At 37.5% G+C, this 22,457-nt stretch overlaps 2 protein-coding genes and 1 long non-coding RNA gene across 5 annotated transcripts in view; 2 read left to right on the top strand and 1 right to left on the bottom strand.

Moving 5' to 3' along the window:
* The window catches only part of LOC132157390 (E3 ubiquitin-protein ligase UBR2-like), a 35,933-nt gene extending 35,460 nt beyond the window's left edge, over nt 1–473 (top strand). For both annotated transcript variants that reach the window (XM_059566726.1, XM_059566727.1), the window contains exon 46: nt 59–473. In XM_059566726.1, the coding sequence (XP_059422709.1) occupies nt 59–200 (142 nt within the window). In that variant the 3' untranslated portion in view covers nt 201–473. The remainder of the gene's footprint in view (nt 1–58) is intronic.
* Nucleotides 474–2,642: 2,169 nt separating this feature from the next.
* LOC132157389 (uncharacterized) lies at nt 2,643–13,689 on the top strand. Of its 2 annotated transcripts, none has more exons than XR_009437542.1 (4): nt 2,643–2,911; nt 4,004–4,089; nt 5,293–5,519; nt 13,614–13,689. It is a non-coding gene; the product is annotated as an uncharacterized LOC132157389 (long non-coding RNA). The 2 variants fall into 2 exon arrangements; XR_009437541.1 differs by having other exon boundaries at nt 2,643–2,950.
* Nucleotides 4,296–8,372, bottom strand: LOC132157388 (peripherin-2-like). Its single transcript, XM_059566725.1, has 4 exons — nt 7,384–8,372; nt 6,277–6,523; nt 5,268–5,546; nt 4,296–5,209 (listed from the first exon to the last, which is right to left on the bottom strand). Exons 1-3 carry the CDS (start codon nt 7,962–7,964, stop codon nt 5,346–5,348), a joined length of 1,029 nt encoding a protein of 342 aa, XP_059422708.1. The 5' UTR covers nt 7,965–8,372; the 3' UTR covers nt 4,296–5,209; nt 5,268–5,345.
* Nucleotides 13,690–22,457: the final 8,768 nt, after the last annotated feature.

Raw genomic sequence — 22,457 nt, 5'->3', positions numbered from 1 at the left:
CACATGATTATTTCTGACAGTCGTGTGAGATCAGTTGTTGTGTTTTTCCATTTTTCAGGCGGGGAAACCCATTACACTTGTGCCAAGAGCGCTACAGGAAGATCCAGAAGCTGTGGCGCCAGCACAGCATCACGGAGGAGATCGGCCACGCTCAGGAGGCCAATCAGACTTTGGTGGGCATCGACTGGCAGCACCTGTGAAGTCACGCGATGCTTTCTGACACCTTCGCCCACCCTTAACACATAAGGGGACCCGCACAGCAGAGCTAGGGGTTGCCATGATGTCACCAAGGCCTCTTGCTCTTCCTCCACCCCTTTCTCCATTTTTCTGACAGTGGATGAATGCATGAATTTTCTTTGCATTTTGGGGGGGGGGGGTTCTCTTTCTATTTTCTTTTAAATATGATATAAATACATATTTAAAAAGACATATAGCCAAGGTATTGAACCCCATCAATATGGGTTCCCTCGCAACACAGATATTCTTCATAGGAATGCTATTTAATTTCTTCACCAAATAATATTAAATTATTTTCAAAGTACTTTGCTTAAATATAAAGGTTTCTCTTATCACTTGGGAATTGACTGATGGTGCTGCTCTTGAAGTAAGCACAGATGTCCCTCAACGCCCATGCAGTGATATTGCCACCTGTAGAATACACAGCATCCTCTCTGCCCCCGTCATCTGGAATGCTGCAATACATTTGTTAAGGCCACCTAATTAACATTCTCATGTTCATACAATTACAAGCCAACACGGGGACGATCCGGGAGCTCATGAATATGTCCTTGAATGCCTGGTTTCTGTTTGTCTGGGTTTTGTATGCGTTTGCGCGAGTGAGTTTTTACGTACGGGTGTTTAGTTTGTATGTTTCTAATATGATGGATTTCTAAGGTGGTCCATTTTTATGACCGTTTGTTTCTCGTTCATATTATTTATGTGTTTCTCGCGGCTGTGTGTTGTATACGACCTTGATCTATGGAATCATGCTTTCCACAAACTGAACTTTGTGAACATTTGGACAATTTGTTTCTTGACACTGCTGCACATTTTCAGTTTCGACTTTGGTCTGCTTTAGACTTGTTTTTTTCTTTATAGTGGCCTTGGCTTGGGGCTTTAGTCCAAATCAAAAGTTTGATTTGTCAGACGCAGAAACTGATTAAAACACACCTTTGCTTCTTTCAGAAACAAGTTTTCATGTCTCATGCAATTCCGATGAAAAGCCTGATTCTAATGCGGTGAGCATATTTCCTGAGACACTTCCAGTGGCTGCAGCAGTGTATTACATCACGAACTGACTTGTTAATATGTGAATTCTTGTATAAATGGTGACACTGTACTATATTGTAAAACATTAATGAAATAAAAAAAGAAAAAGACTTTGTGCTGTGTTGTGAATGAAACACAATGAATGAGTTATGAGTTATTAATGAGCTGATTACCTATCAGTGTTTTAATGCTGTAAAGTAACGGTTCTTTGTGTTCCAGAACAGGTAGACTTAGTGGCCTCATGCAAGCTAATGTGTGACCCATTTTGCTGGCTACAATTCTTCTTAACTGTGCTCCAGTTCTATCCAAATCTCTTGTTCATCCAGGAACGCTGCAATAAAGAGGATTAGATCTTTCCAGCTCACTGACTGCTTGGAGTCGCTGAGTCTTAGACCAAGTTTTGACTAAGTTCCTCAAAAGTAATTGTGTTCGAACTGAAACTATAAATTGTGAACTACTGAATTATTATTTGGTGGCATAGTTGTTTATTCTGGTTATTACAATTATCTCTGCATATATTTCACCAACACACTATGATCTATTTGGGTGAGCAAAGGATGTTTGCCCGTTCACGTCAGGAACAATTGCTTTATTAATCAGGTTTGCCAGATCTGATTTACAAAACTAGGCCCAATATCAAATATCAAAATATGCCACTTTCATAACTGAAATTCATTTTACAGTAACTGTTATGCATAACACAGTTTAACTGAACAGAAAACCAATAGACCAGTAATAATCTTACATCCAGTACCCCTTCCTCACAAAATGTAACATCTTGGTAAATTGGATAACGGTGCAATACAAACATTTCAGTCAAATATTATAATGCATGTTCTATGCCGAACCTGTGTCAAAAGTTTAAATATTGCCAATTATGCAAAAAAAAAAAAACAATGGACTTGGCTACTACATTTGCTTGTTAACGTTTTGTCAGATTTTGCATGATCATCAGTGTAGTAGATCCCGGTTAATCAGCAAGGGAAAATCATTCTTATATCGTTTCTCTGTGTTGTTATTGTTAGTTGTAAACTTCCCTATTCTCATACAATTAGAACATTTAATTTTACGTCTTTAATCTCATGTTTAAAGAAATTTACAGATAAAGAATGTTCGCCATTCAAAATCTACTGCTTCTTTATTGGTCCTTTTTGCCACATTATGTGTTTTGACTAGCAAGATAGAAAATGAAATCCTGGCTGCAGCTGATGAAGGTAATTTCATTTTTGCAGATTATAACTTTAGATTCTGAAGCTGAAGGTCTAAATCAGGGGTGTCAAACTCTGCTTCAACACACATACCACGTAGCTTTCAAGTAAGCCTGAAAGACTTGATTAGTTGGATCATGTGTCTTTAATTAGGGTTGAATCTAAACTATGCAGGGCTCCAGCCCTCCAGGAATTGAGTTTGACACCCCTAGTCTAAATTTTCCTAAAACTGACCCGGTTCCTTTGCCACCGTCAAAGTTCAGAAAACTGACAGTGGTTTGTGTCATTAATCTTTTGGCTCGCCTTTGGTGTTAATCTTGGGAAGTTCAAAAACAACTTCCTGTACAAGAGACTAGGGTTACATGTATGCTCCAGTAGTGCTTATTTTCTGTTCCTGTGTGAGACTCACCTGTCCCAGAGCTTCACCTGGGAGGGTAAGCTGCTCCACAAAGCTGATTAACTGCTCTTATCCAGTCAGTCACCCACTGTTTATGGACTTCAGGTCTGGAGAAAATACCAGGTGAGAGGTGACACATGTCCTGTTAGTGCTCACTAACTGTACCCAAAGTTAGACGTTTTCACCCTAATTGTACTTAACTTTAATGTTAAGTAAGTATTAAGTGCTAAGTATTAATATCATATTAAGTCCATTTCTCCTGGAATGGATGGATTGATTTTACTGTATTGAGTATTTGTGTCGAATTATGATGAAAACAAAGTTTTCTTTAAAAAAAAACTGTCTTTAAAATAAAATGTAAAAAATCTTGACTGGGTTTTTAATTATGTCGCGTTCTAAACCGGTTTTGAGAAATGTACCAATGTGTAAATAGTGCAACCATCAGGGTTCCCAACCTCCTTTCATTTTCTCCAAATGGAAAATAATGTTTTAACAAGAATTTTATTTAGTGGAATATTTTACCCCCCCAAAAATAACAAATTCTGCCATCATTTTCTCACCCTCCTGTCGTTCCAAACCAATATAAGATTCTTTCTTATGTTGAACACAAAAGAAGATATTTTGAACAATTCTGAAGAACCAAACAGTTGTTGCTCCCCACTTCCTTCCATAGGGAAAGAAATACTATTATAATAACTGTTTGATTACCAGCATTCTTCAAAATATATTTTATGTTCAACATAAGAAAGAAACTCATACAGATTTGGAACAACACGAGGGTGAGTAAATTAATATTTACATTTTTGGGTGGAATATCCCTTTAAAGATGCTGATATATGCATTTGTAGAAGACATCTGTCACTTATTAACAGTTTTTTAACAGTGGAATTGGTTATGTTAAATAATACAATATATAAATGTTGCTGTACAGAAATTGCCCTTTGTCATGAAGAACTGCGAATGATGTAAATCATGTCAGTCTCCCTACGCTCTCAAAATATATAAATGTAAAGAGGTCATTGAAAAGCATTGACTGTAGTGTGGCATTCTGCACTTCATCAAACAGAATGTTAACTAAAATATGAATGTTGAAAAAGCATTTGTGTTAATGTTGTATTTTTGTCCAAAGGTATTCTGAGGATGGGTGTTCAGCTGTTCTGAGCAGGACAAAAGCCTCATTTAGAGAAATCCATTTCCTTCTCTTCATCCAATCAGGTAAAGCTGTGTCCCGCTGGGCCGCTGCTGTCCAAACATCTTTCACCTGTGACCAGCTCTACAGCCACTTATTACCTTACCCCACATTCACCCCTCATATTTAAATCTTTTAAATAGTCTTTTAAGTATTTTAAACACCAAAGTAAATGGCAGTATATCTAGTATACATACATATATATATATAGCGAAAAATAACTAACACAGAATCTAATTAAACATCTTTATCTCACAAATAGAGTTTCCTACATGATCCACTCAATCCACAAAAACTGACATTAATGCAAAGTCAAGGTCGAATATACAGAAAGAGTTGCCTGTGAAAATGAAAAATTCACACAAATTATATGAAAAAAGAGAGAAAGAAAGAATACAACTGATTGGGTTGTCTGACTTAGATTAACAAATCACACACAACTGACTAAAATCTTTTACAAGCTAGTTGTCCCACAACTGTATGTCCAACAGAGCACTGAAGTTGAAGCACAAAGCCTGTTTGTGAGGCAGATATTTAACCCGAGAACTACACACATTAATGGTGAACATGTTGAGTACAATATTCTATTGTTACAGAATAGTTTCGCCATTGTTACAGAGTTCTGCTCTCCAGTAGACCACCATCAACGTGCTTTTGAAAATCGTCAGACAACCTAAGGCCTGTTAAAGGCAGCGTTGTGTACAAAGCAAGTTGTGCCACTGTTTCCGTCACTTTAAGGTCTGGGAGGTGACTGAACGTTTACAAAAACACATTTTCCTCAGCTGCCGGTTAAAAAGCTGCCGTGTGACCCCTTCAAGAAAACTGATTTCTTACTGAAAAGTGATTTAATAGCGCCTGCTGGCTTTATTCTGAAATGTCTTATTGTATGTGTGAGGCTTTCGGGTTAAACATCCGCTTAACCAATAAACTGGAAATATAAGGATCAAACTCTATACTGCTACAGATGGACGTGGACAAGTGAGGCTTATTTGGCCGGAATATCAGATATGGTTAGATGATAATATCAGAGCATTTACAGATATATTTAATTCTTAAAATATTAAAAAATAAACATACATTTTATTTGTATTTACATTGTAGTGTGTACATTCACATCGATTGGAATCTCCTTCAAATGTAGGTCTACTGATTCCATATGTATGCATATACACCTATATTTTTAAGAGAGAACATTTTAATCAACCTTTCATGCATTCCTTCTTCCAAAGGTGGGAGTGTCCACAGACATGATGGGGAGGAAGGGGGCATGGCTCTCTCAGCTTTATGTGGGAGCCGCTTCTGCATCTGCCTCCTGTACCTGGTTGCCTTTAAACAGCGATGTGATCTTCGTCATGATGTCAGAAAGTGTCTCCTTCACACTCTTTTCCAGCAGCCATCCCTCACTTTCGCTCTCAGGATTCTCAGGGTCTGCCAGGGTTTCCAGTGAGGTGCTCAGGTACTGCAAACCAACAGTCACGACAGCCTGTGGCAAAACATTCAAGTTTACTTAACTTCGTTTCACAGTTGAACTAAACATGTTTCACAAATATATGTTTTCCGTTTGGAAGTGATAACGTCTTTGGAATATATTATGCCCACATGAGGGTTTTCTTAGGTTGATGAATGTTTAGAAATTCCTCACATGCTCAATACAGCATCATTGTTGTGTGCTTCTGATCTTTTGACCCACATGAGTTCCAGGAAATATCCAGTTTGTCAACAAGATCTTAGGACTTACACCTTCGGTTCAAGCTAAGGATAACTCTCTTGAACGACTTTTTTTGCACATTCGGTGTTGTGACCCATTATGCAATCAAAAACAGTTTGCTGTGCCCATCTACTAAACTATGTATGCATGCATAAATAGTTTCAGTGTATTTGGAGGTAGTAGTAATGTAGACAAGTTCTGTAAAAGGAAAATGTAAATATGCCAAGTGCATGTTATTTGTCAACTTCTTACTTGCTTGTCACCTATATCTTGTCGTGCCATCAACACAATGTGTTAATTAAATCAATTAAGTAGATAATTAATCTGATTCGTTCAGACCTATTTATATTACTCTTTACGAACCAACTGACCTTATAATCTAGCGGCTCACTTTATAATCTAGCAGCACACTCGTTACCCACCAAGAGTGTAATCTAGTGAAAAAGTCAAATGTCATGAGGTAGCTGTGTTCAACTTTGGATTCCATTCCCTCTCCCACACCCACCTGCATAATAATGAACAACAGCACAAAAGCACCAATACTGTTCATCATGCCCCCATAGTAGGACACCAGGGCCTCACGGCAGCCTCTGGTCCAGATGTTTAGATCCTCAGTGTGGTGGTCGTAGCTGTAGTGAGCAGAGTTGTTGGTCAGGTGATGTTGGATACAAGGGCGAGGAGAGCCAGGGTTGCAGCAGCTGAAGGGAACGCTTTCCATCAAGTATTTGCCTTCCACGTTGCTCTGGACACGGCTAAGAAATTGCGAAGATTGGAAGATTGAACGGTCAGGCAGATATTTTATTTATATTGAATATATAAACATATATATGGACATATTCTTGGTGGTGGCAATTAAGATTTCAAAAGTTGCAGGCTTAGAAACATAACTCAACAAATTTGTATATCCATATTAACTTCAGGACTCCATTCTGATAATAAGAAGAAGACCTTTTTTAAATTAGATGGGAGGTAAACATTGAGGCCAACTCTATGGGAGGCAATAGATTGCACAATTCTATGATTGGTGTGGAAGGTAAGCTTTAAAGGACTTGGGAATAGGATCCTGACATGTTATCTAATCTATGGACCCATGTGCCCCCTTTAACCCATTCCCTCTTTATAAAACCCACCAGCCAATAATCTACTTAGGAATCTCTCAAAACAAACTCTGAAATTTGATTCCAGTTTTCAGGGGGTCTGCTTTGAGACTTTGAAAACATTGTTAGAACATTTGTTATATATATTTTTGTCTTGGTTATCATAAAATTATTGTATAATAAAGTGTCTCTTGGTCAGAGTAAAATATGCATCAACTGATCTCTATCTGTTTAGTTGCCTTACTTTCTCAATCAAGCTTAAACTTCCTCAAAACCCAGTGAATTTCAGGCTTAATTACTTCCTACCAATAATGTCCAGTGACTGATACCTTTTGAATTTGACTACATCTATGGTAACAGTTACTATTTTACACATTTAGCTATGATAATGATTAACTGAAATTCAGATGTCACAAGCCAACAGATAAAAGAGAAAATGTATATAAATGATCAAGAATCTCTTCCACATCTTATACACTTTTCCACTAGTACTCAGTACTAAAGTCAGTACTCACTCTTTAACCTCGTCATTGCTGAAGTCCAGGTAGCGGTTGCTAATCCACTGGATCTCAAACCAGTCCCTGTAGTTGTTGTTGCCACAGCAGCGGAACTCGATCTGGGTCATATCTAGGGTTCTCTTCATGAAGCATCGTCCTGGCGTGTCGGTATCTTTGTAGTACTTCATTCCATTCTTCAGGCCTTCAGCCAGGGCAAAATGCAGAGAGATCTGCATCAAGAAACACAGCAGAGCCGTTCCAAAAAGGGCGATGCAGAAAACCACACATCCACTCATGTAGGTCTTCAACATTGGTTTCCACTTGGTGAATTTGATTGTATCAAGGGAGTCATGACACACTTTCCCCCCAAAAGCATTGATAACACAGGCCACGAGTCCCACCAGAATGAGCAGATTGGGCACAAAATGGCTCTCGTTGTTATCCATCATCTCGCTTCTTTTGCGTAGCTCGATCTTGAAGAAAATCCCCATGCTGAAGATGAGGATCCCAGCCATCACACAGAGCCAGTACAGGAGCCACAGTCCTTGGGCCAGCTTGACCCGCTTGGCCAAGTCAAATTTTATAGGCATCAAAGCCATTTTTTTTTTTTTTTTTTTTGTTCTCTGTGATTTAATGAGTCAAAACAATATATTCAGAGTTATTCTTCTTTAGTATGATTACCTTTGTTTCAGAGGTATGATTCAAGTTGTCCTATGATTCAACTTGTCTTTCCCTTGTTGAAATTCTCGAAAACCTTGAACAGAAATGTTGTAGTCCAGAAGTTTAGTTTAGTAATCCGTCATCAAGCATGGAATGTGCAGTAGCAATAATTCCCCTTTCCTTATCCATTCTGACCACCCACAATTCAAGAAAGTACATGCTGTTGGCCTTTTCCTTTGAGATTTCACATAAATCCACCCAAATGGACCAGCTGGGGGGCTACGTGGCTTTTCCTGATGGTTCCTTCCCTGCAAAAGGGGGTGGCCAGCTAGGGAGCTGTGTGATTGTAGAATCAAGTTCCTCTACGTCATCCTAAAACCCACTAATCAGCGCTGATCCCATTTGCAGATGAGCTGAGGACTCTAATCCCTTATCTGACTCCGTAATTGGTTAGTTACTTTAGCATCAGTTTCCTCTTTTACTTGCTGGTATTGCCTGGCTCTGGGGTATCTCTGGGTAGTCTTCAGACTGGAAGTAACATCATGCGTTGGGGGTCTGTGATTATTATATTAGTATACTCATTACTCAAATAATACATTTAAACATGGGTTATTTCTGCCACTTTATTTTAGAAGAACTTTTAAAACTTATAATGATCATACATTTAATCATCAAATGCACTATTATTATTATTATTTTTTAAATCCACTTTGCTGAAATACTAAAGGGGGCACGTTTAATTGCCATGATACTGTACTTCTGCTAAATGTAAACTAACCAAATCTATTGCAAGGGTAGAAGATAGTATCAATGAATTTATCTGACCCTTACCTGACTGATGCGTTTATCCTAATGTTTATCCTAAATCCACACAAAGTTGTATAGGTCTCCTAAGATTTTTATCACCCAGAATTGTAATTGAACAATCCTTATCCTTGGTCAAGCCTCTCGTATAAATTTTAAAGCTATGGACACAAGCATTTCTTCTTCCCTTAGAGGTGTTTTTTACATGATGAACGGTGATCAAGCCACATTATTGTTGTCAGTAGTTTGCTCATTTTTATTTCTCAACAATTCATGGGAAGACAGAAGCTTCCAGTTGTAAAACCCATCCAGACCGATTTTGCCCCCAAGTCAATCTGATGTACTTTATCAAAGAGCAATGAGCTCATTTGCCGTGAAGAGAAAATCAATGTTCTATGCTTGTAACTAACCCTATTTGAAGCAATCACAAGCTCTTATAATTAGTAGTGAACTTTAGGTCCTTCGCCACTTTGCGTAAGCCTAATCAAATACCTAAACATTCTGGCTCAGCAACAGTAAGTGACGATTAAGACTTTTGCTGGATTGACCCCAAGTCTCTTGTAGGGTCTCTTTTAAGAGCAGTTGACCTGACTTTAGGCTAAGAGCTCATTTGTTGAGTTGTAGAGTTGTCTTGCTGCTGTGTCTATAAGAGAACCCAAAGGGTGGGCATCACCACTGTAATTAGCGTGCATTGGTCACATGTGACAAGATTAGAAGTACCGTTAGTATTTGAGTGGCTTACTGTCCGATCCATTTAGAGGGACACGTAGGCACTGGATGAATAGCATGCAATGTTTCTACCTCAGCAACTGAAATGTTGGAGTAGCTTGTTACGTTGAGGCTTAAGTGTGCATGTGTATTCCTGTTTGTAGGTGAGCAGGGGAAACTCTTTTGGTTAGACTCAGTCTTATGTTAATCTTTTCTTTTAAATTGTACATTGCTGTAATTTCTTCTATATACTAGAGAGAGTACTACAGTATATAGTTGTAATGACTGCCGCAGATGAGAGGTTCATATTCAAAGCTCTTAATATTTCTACACATCCAGCTTGTGGCAAGCTGTGAAATAGTTTCTCTCACAACTTTTTCAGTGGCCCAGGTTCTAGAAACTTTTCACCATTCGTTGTTTTACAGAGATTATAACACAACAGCATTTTGATTGACTATTGTAATGATAGGAATAAGCCCTTTTATTTGGCCATCAATTTTCCAAAAAAGTGTCAACTAAATCCTTAGTTTCATGACAATTATAAATGATGCTTTAATGCTTTAATAACATCGCTGATTTCAGTAGCAAAAATGTGTGTAGTGTTGGTAAATTACTTAAAGAAAGAGAATCAGTTCAAACTGTCAATTTCTGTAAATGGATTCAAAACTCTGTTAAACAATTTGTCATAATAAATTGAACAAGATGTCTCTGCATGACGTTATTCATAAATTTTTTTTTTCTTTTTAGAAAACTTAAAATATGAAGAAATACAAGTTTGGGCATTTGTATTGGTCTAATTATTCAATTCCTTAGGCTACTCGATTAATATATATATAATAAAATAATATATATAATAATAATTCCTCTGTGTTTGTATCTGAGTAGTTTTGAGCTGTGCCTCTTCCTGAGAGAGGACACCGTTCTTTCTCGGATAAATAAACAGGGCCTTTCAGTTTGTCTGTGGATAATTAGCTGCGGAGTTCAGATTCACGCTCACTTCAAAGAGCTGCAGCCTCATTTTTCCTGCTATTGTGTTTCATTTAGATATATATATATATTTTTTAACAAGGGCCACATGTTGCTCTGGATTGCTATCCAGAAGATAATGCTGAGAGCTAAGAACAGACTGCATAATCTGTTTACTCATAATCTTATTGCACTGAAAGCCCTTTTTTATGCATGAAGGCAACACCGCTTGCTTTCATGAGCTTTCAAATATTTCTCTGCCAGCCCCACACTGCCTATTATTCTTACACATGATAGATAGATAGACAGAGAGACAGATAGATAGATAGATAGATAGATAGATAGATAGATAGATAGATAGATAGATAGATAGATAGATAGATAGATAGATAGTACAGTAGAGATATAGATGGTCTGTGTCTGTAACTTTATGACAGAGAGAGAAAATGAGGGAGGTAATGATGAACAGACAGAGGAAGCTGAAGAGAAGGATTGGTGACACATGCACATTGTGCCCTGGACGTGGAGCGGTGGGGTGGGGGTAGTGGGGGCATTAAAAGAATTTCATAACAAGCACAAGGGCATTAATATGTCAGGGGTTCATTGGAAGCAGATGTGTGATTTATTTTTACAGGCTGGTAGTTTGGGTTGTTGTAACAGGCATTAAAGCTATTCTTGCAGCCCCTTTCCTCTCTCACCTCCTCTTCCTCTGCTATAAACCCACAGCCTATTGCTGTATAATGATTGTTTTTCTCTCATACTGAAATCTGCCACTGTGTTTGCTGTCCTGTGTATATTTATGTTATATATTAAATACACTCCAACCACATGTTTTGGTACACAATAGCTGTTAATAATGTTTCACATAGCATAGCAAATTAATCAAAACTATGCAAACAATGGATTATGGTAATAATGTACTATATGTAACTTTAATAACTTTATATTTGCTTATAAAAGTAAAATATCTTGAGAAAAAAAAAATATATATATACATATATATATATCTATATATATATATAAATTTGTTCTTCTCTTTTTTTTTTTTTTTTTTTTTTAGTTTCACATTTTTCATGTCCACTAGATGGCGACTGTGACATTGAAATGTATGTGCATTTTAACATTTTAACCTTCCAGACTCTTTAAAGGTTCATTTTTATGACCTTAAAAAGAAAAGCAACTTTGGTTGAAGGTGTACAATAGATTCTTTGATAGATGTTACACTGAAAGAGAAATATATAAGGAGTTAAAAAGGCATCTGTGTTCTAGATTGACATCCAGCCCTCAGTCCTTCCCCCAGACTGGCTGACACATGTGAAAGACTGGAGCATTTAGAGTGACAGTCTGATGGGAGGAAACGGACCATTATTTAATCAATAGAATTGCATCAATTTGGGGAAAATTTGTGTCCAGTGAAAACAAACGAACAGCCAGTCCAGCAAAGAGGCAGATTTTTCTTTTGCGTGACTCAGAGTGTACATGTGAGAAGGGCTTCTCAGGGTGTGTATCTGTGTCTGTGAATATCTTTGCAGTGTCCAAACATGGCTGCCGCTCGGGTACAAATTGAATCGTCACTCTGGCCTGTCAATCTGTTTCAAGGTCTATCTGCTCATTCCTGTCGTGACCCCTGCTTGTAAATATCCAGCAGGTCGTCGAGTTGATGTCAGCGTGAGTGACATTAAAGTTAACCCTAGAAGGTTAAGAGGTTGTGTGGGGGGAAGGACATTACCAACTGTGACTAAGAATGTGACTTCTGTAGAAAACATCTCATAGGCAGAAAATTTCCAAACAACTGACCCTTTAAAGGAGCTATGTGGAGGTTTTTAATTAAAAAAAATCTTTAAGATAGAGTTTTCATTGATACATGTATGAGCCAACCATGATTAAAAAAAAAGAATGACACCTCGACTGTTTACACCACGGTTGCCTCTATCAGCCTGTAGGCTCAATTGTGTGTGGAGGAGTCGGCCCGAATTGGCGCGAAAATTCACAAAATGTGACGTCATGCGTGTTCTCGTCTACTTGGGCTTACAACCGTACGGCACGCCAGCCATTATAGTAAGCAGCGGCAATAGTGTTTTCAAATGGACTCTGCGGATGGAAAGAAGCGACCAGCCTCCAGCACAATTCAGACACCCACGGACACTCCTCGTAATTAAAAAAAAAAAGAGCGTGCGCACTGAGAACGAGCATGAGACTGGCTGCAGTTCCTCTAACGGCCACTGGTGTCAGTAACGGTTAGAAATTTCAGAACCTACGCAATGCTCCTTTAATGGTTTTCTTTTTTCTTTTTCTTTTTTTGCTGTACGATGGACATGTTACAGTGGCCCAAAATCTAACAATTTAAGAAAATCGACACAACAAAACAAGCCACAACACAACAAAATCTCGACTACACATTGAAATTTACGGAAACAAGCCGCAACGCAATAAAATTGGCACAACACAAGGAAAACAAGCCGCAACACAATGAAATCTTGCAATGAAAAAAGCTAAATTCTGAAATGCCATAAGTTGTAATGCACATTTCTGAGAATGTGTGAACATTCCAGTGAACAAAGATGAGCCAAGAATAAGTAGATTCAAGGAAAAGGAGAAGAAATGTCATTGGAGAACACCTCTCACCTTGTTTCTGACAATGAACTGCTCAAATAGGTGGCAAAAAGTGCTGTGTGAAGCCGGGCCCCGTCAGGCAGTTTTATGTCAGGGGTGGAATAAAGCTGTTAATGGGGCCTGCACTTTACTGTCTATCACTCTCGACCCAGCTATTGGGGGCCTGCCACAGCAAACATTCTCAACATACATTCACACCTCATAGATACTAGGATATGGTCACGTAAATCTAGTGAAACTTGTGAAAATTCTCTCCTATAAATTCACATTCCAAGAATTAAGCATGCACAGATACAAGAGAATCAGTTTATATGATGAAAGCGCTCCTTGTAAGATGGATTAAATGTTTCTACACAAGGTCAGAGCACATTCCTCCTTGCCTTCCTGATCAGAGACAGAGTGACTCACTGTAGCCTCCTGCTGTTCCCATACAGCTGCAACAACATATATAACAGATTTTAATACCATCCATGACACTCACAAACCCGTCTTTGTAGGATCACTCAGTGGATTGTTGGCTGTCTGTAAGGAGTGCAGAAAGCATGAATGAAGAGCAGGAGATAGAAACGCTTGTATGGAATCTTGAGAAACCTACAGGTAATTTATTTTGCATAAAGAAAATTAAGCCTATTTTATCTTTTAAGAATTACTAATATTATTATTCATTATTATTATTATTTTTGTATGTGTGTGAGTTTGAGTTTGTGACTTTCATTATTCTCACTATTAATTATAATTATAATTTAATTATAATTGCTGTATTACAGTGTGTGTGTATATATATATATATATATATATATATATATATATATATATATATATATATATATATGTATATATATATGTATATATATATATATTAGTGGTGGGCCGTTATCGGCGTTAACGTGAGACTCTTATCGGGAGATAAAAAAAATATCGCCGTTAATCTATTCTCAAAGTTGGGTTGGGGGCTGGGTCTATACTAAGCAAGCTATGATGACTTTCACCTTGATATTTTATATAACGACTGGCTGAGGCCAGCCTAAAAAGATGCTCAGGGCAGTTGACGGGCCACTGCTGCGCATCGTCACGAAAGCTTATCTTTTTCACGTGTTTTTAAGCCTTACCGCTTGTCGATTTAAACATTAAAGCATCCAAACACAAGATGCGGAAAAGCTGAAAAGAGTAGCTGGTTACTCGCGCGCTGTGTTCGGTGCGCACGAGAGAGAGAGAGAGCCGCGTATCATGGACAGCGACACTGAACCGAGCTCTCTTCTGCGAAGTTCTCCTCGAAGTCCCTCCCGCACCTGAACGAACAAATACAAATCGCAGTTTGAACAAACAAAAAGATGTGAAAGAGCCCAATTCAGTAGGGGAGAGCAGGGGCGAAAGTACCATTTTTCAGAAAAACATCATTTTAAAAGATAATGTTGTAGACAGAGATATATTTCTGCTGTGACCAGTAACTCAGAAGTGTGGTCTATCAATACCAGGTGGTATTTTGTAGAAATGTAGAAAGGCTTCAGTATAATTTCAATTTGAACATAAGTTGCACATTGTTACTTTTGACCCCATCGGTTGGGACGAAAGTAACACACAGGTGGGTTAAAAGTAACACAACAATATAAGCTAGATTTATTTTCTGTTACTCTTATTTTTATTAAGTATACCTGACTATGACCTTGTTAATATGTAACTGCAAACATATTCTGTCTTTTATTTTTGCAAAAAAAAAAAGAATTTAATTACATATTTATATTTATATTTTTATTTTAAATTTAAGTTTCATCAAATGTCTCAAAACCTGACTGTACAAACTTTATTTTTTTATTTTTTATTGTTTTATTTCAGTGTATTTTTATAAAACATTTTTTAAACAGAATGAACAATATAATAATTAAATTACATTGGCATAATATAAATTCTAAACATAATGTAACAGTAGGCCTATTCATGTTTCCATCCAGTTGTTTTTATGCAGAAATTCAAAATGTGCATTAAAACATCTGGAAACACTGCAAATTCATAGCTGGAGGTGTAAAAGCTAAGGTATGGCTAAAACCTAAATATAACTAAGGTAAATGCAAGGTAGGAGCTGCCCAGATGTTCCTCTATGTCCAGAAACGCTCTCTCATAAACATCTGGATAAAACCAGACCACTGTTTGTCTTTCTGACCCTCACTCAGACATATTCTTTTGGTATAATATGACATAAACATTTTAATAAATGATGCAAGAGACAGAAATTCACAGAATAGCATGTAGCGGAACAAAATAAATACTTCTTGTCACTGTAGCGGGACAAAAGTAACAACTGTTACTTTCGTCCCGACAGGAACTCCTGGCATTTAAACCTGATTTACTTTTATACTAAAAAACTTTGATAATGCAAACTTTAGGATGTGTTAAAGCATTAAATAACCTGTAGATTGATCATTACTGTGACACATGAAACCAAAAAAACAACACAACTAATTAAAAAAAAATTACCGCTTCAATAATTTACTTTTTGTACTCGGAAACAGTTTTACCGACCTAACTGCGGGAAATGATGAGGAAATCACGTGATATTTCTCAGCTCCATCAAGGATTGAATACTGAATATACCGTCATAGCTGGGAATGCAAATGCAGTAATAGGCTCTGAGAAAATCGCTTTGTTACTTTCGTCCCGCGTTACTTTCGCCCCGGTTCTCCCCTACTCGCGGTGTTCTGGTGTTCAGGGTTCAAGCAGAGAAAGGCGTCTTGAACATTGAATTTGCTTATTTTTGCTCTTGTGCCGACAAATACATACAAAATATGTCAAAATATCCACCTTGGAAATTATGCTTGAAAAAACTGTCAGTTATTTCTTAAGTGAAAGTAAACAGTTGAGGAAAAGAATGGGATGTGTGTTATATTGGATGCGTTCATCGTCTCTTAAAGTGACCGCGCCTAATTTAGCTACTGGCTGCTGTTATGTTAATCCAAGAAAATGAAAATCACTCACTCTTCTTGACTGAATTACTTTGTAGTTTTAACAGTCAAACCAAAAATTATTCAGACACCAGATATATTTTTATATATATATAGCAAAACTGTAATAATGTGAGAAATGTGTCTGAATAAATGTAGGTTTGATTGTATATTTCATTTTTACATTGAAGACTATCCAGTGCTATTTTACATTTAATTATTTGGTTTCTGTACCTTGACACCTACAAACTGGAAAAAAACTTAAACATTTTGTAAATAGCACAAATAAATAAAAATAAACAAACATACAAATTAATTTCAAACAGGGTCCACTGGTACAACCTTCACCGGGTCCCTGTTGACCCCAGCTGCTCACGCCTGTTTCACACATACTCCGTCTGCAGTGTGTATGCAGTCCGTGTGCGTTACGTATGTGGTGCAGCACGGACTCGATGTGCTTTCACACAGGACGCGTTTCTAGATTAATTTCTAGATCACAGTGAGATTAATCTAGATGAAAAAAATTAATCTATGCCCACCTCTAATATATATATATATATATATATATATATATATATATATATATATTTATTATTTTGCAAAAATGTAAAAAGACAGTACAAAATATTATCACAATACTTAAACGGACAGTTCACCCTAAAAATGAAAATTCTGTAATTACTCACCCTCATGTCATTCCAAACCTGTAAGACCTCCATTCATCTTTGAAATCCAAATTAAGGTATTTTTGATGAAATCTGAGAGCTTTCTGACCCTCCATAGACAGCAAAGGTATCGCGTAGGTACTCAATAATGGCGGACGACTGTCCCGGCAGAAAATAAATTGTCAAATATAGTCATTATTTTTATTTTCTTTGTGCACAAAGTATTCTTGTAGCTTTATAAATTTACAGTTGAACCACTGATGTCACATGGACTATTTTAATGATGTCCTTACTATGTTTCTGTGCCTTGACCATGGTAGTTCCCTTGCTGTCTATGGAGGATCAGAAAGCTCTCGGATTTAATCAAAAATGTTTTCATTTGTGTTCCAAAGATGAACAAAGGTCTTACGGGTTTGGAGCAACATGAGGGTGAGTAATTATTAATGACAGAATTTTACATTTTGAGTGAACTAACCCTTATATCGTCGTGAAAATATTGTTGCAGTGTTTAAATTATTAATTTTCATGTGCTTTTTCTTTTGTATTCGATGAGAAATGTGATCGGACAACTTTGCTGATTTCCTGAGACTAACAATACCAAAGCAAGTAACATTTATTGGAAAGAAAGAAATAAAACATTACGATTTTAAAACGAAAAAAAAAGCCTGTATGTTTTAACTTAAAGTTGTCATCCATAAGTCATCATAATATCATAAATCCTTCATCCATCTATCCATTCACCAAACGCTTGTACTCTATAGTCACAGGAAGGCTGTAGTCTGTGTTTCTAATTATTGTGATAAACTACACACAATGCAAACTTAAGTAGAACTGGGTGAGTGTGATTTCACCAAGTACAACATGTTCCTGGATCAACATCCTTGTTGATCCTGGAACAACAATCTAATCAACCAATCAGAATAGAGATATAACTTTTAAGGAAATATCTGTTTTAGGCTTACAATCAGAGTTAGGTGCTTCTACACCCTTGTTAATCAACTGTCATTTCCCAGTGATTTCAGGAATAAATTATGGGTAGGGTTAGATTTAGGGGTAGGGATTGGGTTAAATCTATATTTTGGGGAATTAATGTTGATCCAGGACCGTGAAAAGATATTGATCCAGGAACATGTCTTACTTTTGGAGGATTCATACATCCTCCAAAAATCACCTTGAAAGTTTTTGCTTAAAAGTCATGTCAAACCGGCTGAGAAATTTCAGTCTATCAAAAGATCTAGCATTAGATCTAGTCTCTTATATTGGTGTTATCCATATGATATGGATGCAAGCAATGCAGTCTATGGTAGAATGTCCAACATTTCTGCAAGACTGGCTGGGAAAAGGCTTGAACGAAAATGGAGAATAACAGAAGAAGACATCAGTCCTAAAATATTAGAGAAAAAAAAAACATGGAAAGCAGTCTGTTTTAGCTTCCAGACTCCTTATCTTGAACTGAAAGGAGACCTGACTGTTGCACTTGAGTGCCTTCCAAGAGATTTGTTACATTCTGAGTTACACTCCTGCTTTGAGAATATATCCTCTCAATTGCTAGAAGGGGCCTTGGAAGGGGAGCCACCTTTGGGCCTCAGATTATATTCTTTGTCTCCATTCCAAGATTCCGTGTGCAGTCAAACGAGACTTGAAGGAGATGCAGGGGAGCAGAGATGAGACAAGCAATAGATTGTGGACTGAAATGATGAGAGCAGGCACTGAACACTTCCCTCAAGAGAAACCAAATGAGAGAGGGCACTCTACAGCTGAATGTTTGGCCTCGAGCGAAGGTGAAAATGAGCAGCAATAAATCTGACAGACTTTATCCGAGAAGAGACCTAAACCTGTTGTGCGTGCTTTGGCCTGGTTTTACTTGGGCAGGAAACAACATGGCCGCTCTTGATCTTTGGCTTTGCACCTTTGACCCCACCTTTGAATCACAAAGCTAAAAATGGAGTCTCTACAACAAGCAGGGTTTTGAATTGCGTTGAATAATGGAGTATGATATATTCATAAAATTGTTCTCAGGATATGTTTTTTTCCTGTTTTAATCAAGTAAAGATGTACTGTATGGTGTATGAGGCAAAGTTATGCTCTGCATATTTTAATAAATCATTTCCACCAAATCATCCTTCCGAATTGTCTCCTCTGGCTGATCCTAACATTTCACGCACAACATACATTTGGATTGTGGAGCCCTACAGACCTGCTCAGCCAACTCGACCTGCTCAAAACTGTGTGTGCGAGGATTCAGCACATTGTTTAATAAAGAGAAAAAAGGCTTCATTGTGACAGCAGGTGCATGGGGCGCTTTCTGATGATGCGTTCACTCCCCCGGGCTGACCTCTGCTCTTTATTAAGCTCTAATGAGCAGCAGGGCTGAGCGGTCTTATCTCAGACCTGTCACACATGCACAAGGCAGGGTTCGGGAATAACTAACTGAAAGTAGCAAACTGTTTTTCAGTTGTGCAGGCAGTAGCTCAGGTCCGCTATGTTGCACAGATTTAGTCTGTGGTTGAGAAATGCATATTTACATATGCACTAGCATATTTTAGTTTGTAGTAGGTTATCCAGGTGTTCCATGCATTCAGAAAATTTAGCTTGTGTTGCATAGTAGACTTAATATTTTATTTTTGTTTTGTATGTTTACTTAAAATTGGTTTAAATATGCAGATTAGTCACTATCTAATTAAATGTGCACTAATTTGCATGCATTTGAACATAAACTCATCACTGGACAAAGCCAGGTTCAAAATCATTTTATTTTTTGAATTTGATGACATTTTTGATTCAAAGGTTGGATTGGAATAAAACTAAATTATAAATGGTACTGATGTGGCGATTTCTGGCTCAGTGCAGGAGAAAAATCACATTTTAAGAAAATAACTTTTAAAGATATGCATTGTAGCTAAAATCTATAGACAAATAATTCAAATTAAAATTTGAGCAGATCAAGTTGTCAGTTAAAAGAAAATTCAGAGATTCATAAGTTTGTACTTCTTTTGGAAAGACACAGAACAGTCATTTAAGTCTAATCCAATCACATTTTCATAATAGTTTAAATACAGGAAAAACAGCAGGCATCCACCCAAGACAGCTTTTTGTTTCTATTCTTGAAATACATCTTAATTGAAAAATCTGTCAAACTGGGCTCAGAAGATATTACCCAGAAAGAAGTATTACAAGTATTCCAAGTATAATGTCTTATCAAAAGAGGCTTTATTAGGCTGTCAATCAAGCACTCAGCTGATACAGTGTCCTGCTGTAGAGCCGATCTTTATCTCAGTGCATGTCAGTCAGAAATCTCCTTTCTATAAGGACTGGGATTCAGTTAGACTGATTTTGTGGATCACATTAACTGATTCATTTTAAAGATTCTTGTGTAATTTGTTCACAAATCAGAAAAGCTGCTTCTCTTTTAAATATGGCTCCTAGAGATAGTACGGATGTTCATGACTACTTCAATTTTAGTTTGTGCTTCTCTTAGCTATGAGATGGCTTCAGAAGACTTGGTAAACAGAGCTCAAGCCATATAGATGTCTTTTATGATATTTTGATGGTGATTTTACATGCAAGGGTTTTGAATTTGTTAATTGTCATTGTATTAAAATGTTTCACCTTGTAGAAAATTAGAATTTTTCACTTATCTTTTTCATATTTGAAAAAGGTACTGTAGTCCAAATTCAAAATTCTGGAGAGAGTTGTTTCTCCCACCCCGCATTAGATTCATCACTCTCGTGGGTTGCCAGATTGAGGACCTGCAACAGGAAGAAAGCACAACTGACAATACAAGGTGATGAGCCTTAAAGGGGACATCAAAAGGGGACATCAGATGCCAATTTTCCACAAATTGGTATGATTCTTTAGGGTCTTCATAAAAAGTTCATAAAATACTTTGTTTAAAATGTCTTAATGATAGTGTATAACAACACCCTTTTTACATTGTTAAAAACTGCTCTGTTCGCAATGACCAGTTTCGGTGCATGTCCCTGTAAATGCTAATGAGCTCTGCTCACACCTCTCTTCAGTGGGGTAACAAGCAGTCCTTTGAGAGACTGTAAACTTTAGCCCCATTTGTTAACTAGCACATTATTAGGATTTGCAAAGATTCATTAAAAGAAAAAAAATAAGTACACACACCTGTTCTGTAGGTGAAGCACTGGTTTTTTTTTTTCTTTTATCATTATAGGGTTGTTGTGTATGTGTACACACACTGCCAACACACATTTATGTTTAGACACTATGTAAATATGTTTATTTAGCTTTTTAATATGCCTGAGGTCTAAAGATTTTTAGATGGATGCTGAGTCAGATAATCTGTCGGGTAGAATCTGTAATTTATTTCTGACCCAGTTAATTCTTTGGCTTCTGTGGCTGCCATATGCTGTGTTTTCCACCAATTGGCAACCCAGGGTGGTAAAATACTATTGGCTAAATTGGCAGTGGGCAGAGTCACAGAGTCTTTTCAGTTCTGAATGATACACATCCCTGGACCTCAGTAGTAACTTGCTCTCCTGGCATGTTTTTTTTTTTCACATTTCAAATTTTTTGTAATCAGTCAGACTGAACAGAGATCAGCAGGGCAGTAAGACCCTCCATCTGTGGGCAGCTGTGTCCTCCTGTCTTTCCTCCAACTCCGGGCTCTGTCTTTAATAAGGGATAATGGTTCATCGGGCACCGTTTCCTACAGTGAGGCTTAAAAGCCATTTTCTCCTTATTACATGCATGATTTTAACTGATCCCAGAAAGTAAACAAGTGTGGTCCCAGCGGAGTGCTCCCAATTTGAACTGCACTGGGACCAGCCGGAGGGGGTGGGGTAAGGGGACTACAGAATAACAATGCTCCCTTTTGTTGTGGAAGGTGAGTGAGAACAAGTCTACGGGTACACACACACATTTAGCAATGCATCCAATTTTCTCTTTAGCACAGTTTATATATGAACATATAAACTGAGATGCTTCATTTGTGCTGGGTAATACTGCATCGGAGGCAGTGTACCGCACATAAACGTGTTTCTTTGCACTAGATCTCTTGACTCAGTGGAAAATTCATCTTTGGATCCTACATCCAACTCGCATCATCAGCAATATTTAGAGAGCAATGAAAATGACTGAAGTGAGGTTTTAAAGGCCAGGCAGGCTGTCTGTCTTGAAACGAATGAGGAGAAAAGACATTCGGCGTGAGCACTTCTGCTTTTATTCTGTTGAATTTGGACATGAGCGGCTGCATTAGATCATCAGCAGATGTCATCTGCCAAGAAAAATGGGAACAGAAAAATGAAGTGAGGGAGAGAGAGAGAGGAAAATAGAAAGACAGAAAGCTGGAAGGTCACTGTCTGGAGAGGAAGTGGAGATAATGGCGAGACTCGGAGGAAAGATGAACGCTAGAATATGCTGGAGTGTGGTTATTTACGTGATAGCCTCACAAATTTTGAATCATAGCATGAAGTCAAGAAAGTCTATTTAGGAAGATGGAGACCATCTCACCATCATCCTACTACTGATGCCTTGACTGTTTTTTTTATTATTTTATTATTATTATTTGAGAAGTTGTTACAACTTCTAACCAGTAAATTACTGTAATGGTGGTTGACCGTTATCACAGCATTTTCAGTGTCTCACGCTCAAGTCGCTCAAGCCTTCTTTTTTCATTGTGTTCTGTGATTATCACCATGCATCAGTCACTCAAAAGTAAAACAAATAAATAAATAATTTATTTTAAGGTGGGTAAAAAAAAATGGCACAGTGT

Source organism: Carassius carassius, chromosome 14 (assembly GCF_963082965.1).
Source record: "Carassius carassius chromosome 14, fCarCar2.1, whole genome shotgun sequence".
Classification (NCBI taxonomy): Eukaryota; Metazoa; Chordata; class Actinopteri; order Cypriniformes; family Cyprinidae; genus Carassius; species Carassius carassius.
Note: the sequence above shows the minus strand (reverse complement) of the source record. Positions and strands in the feature narration are given on the sequence as shown.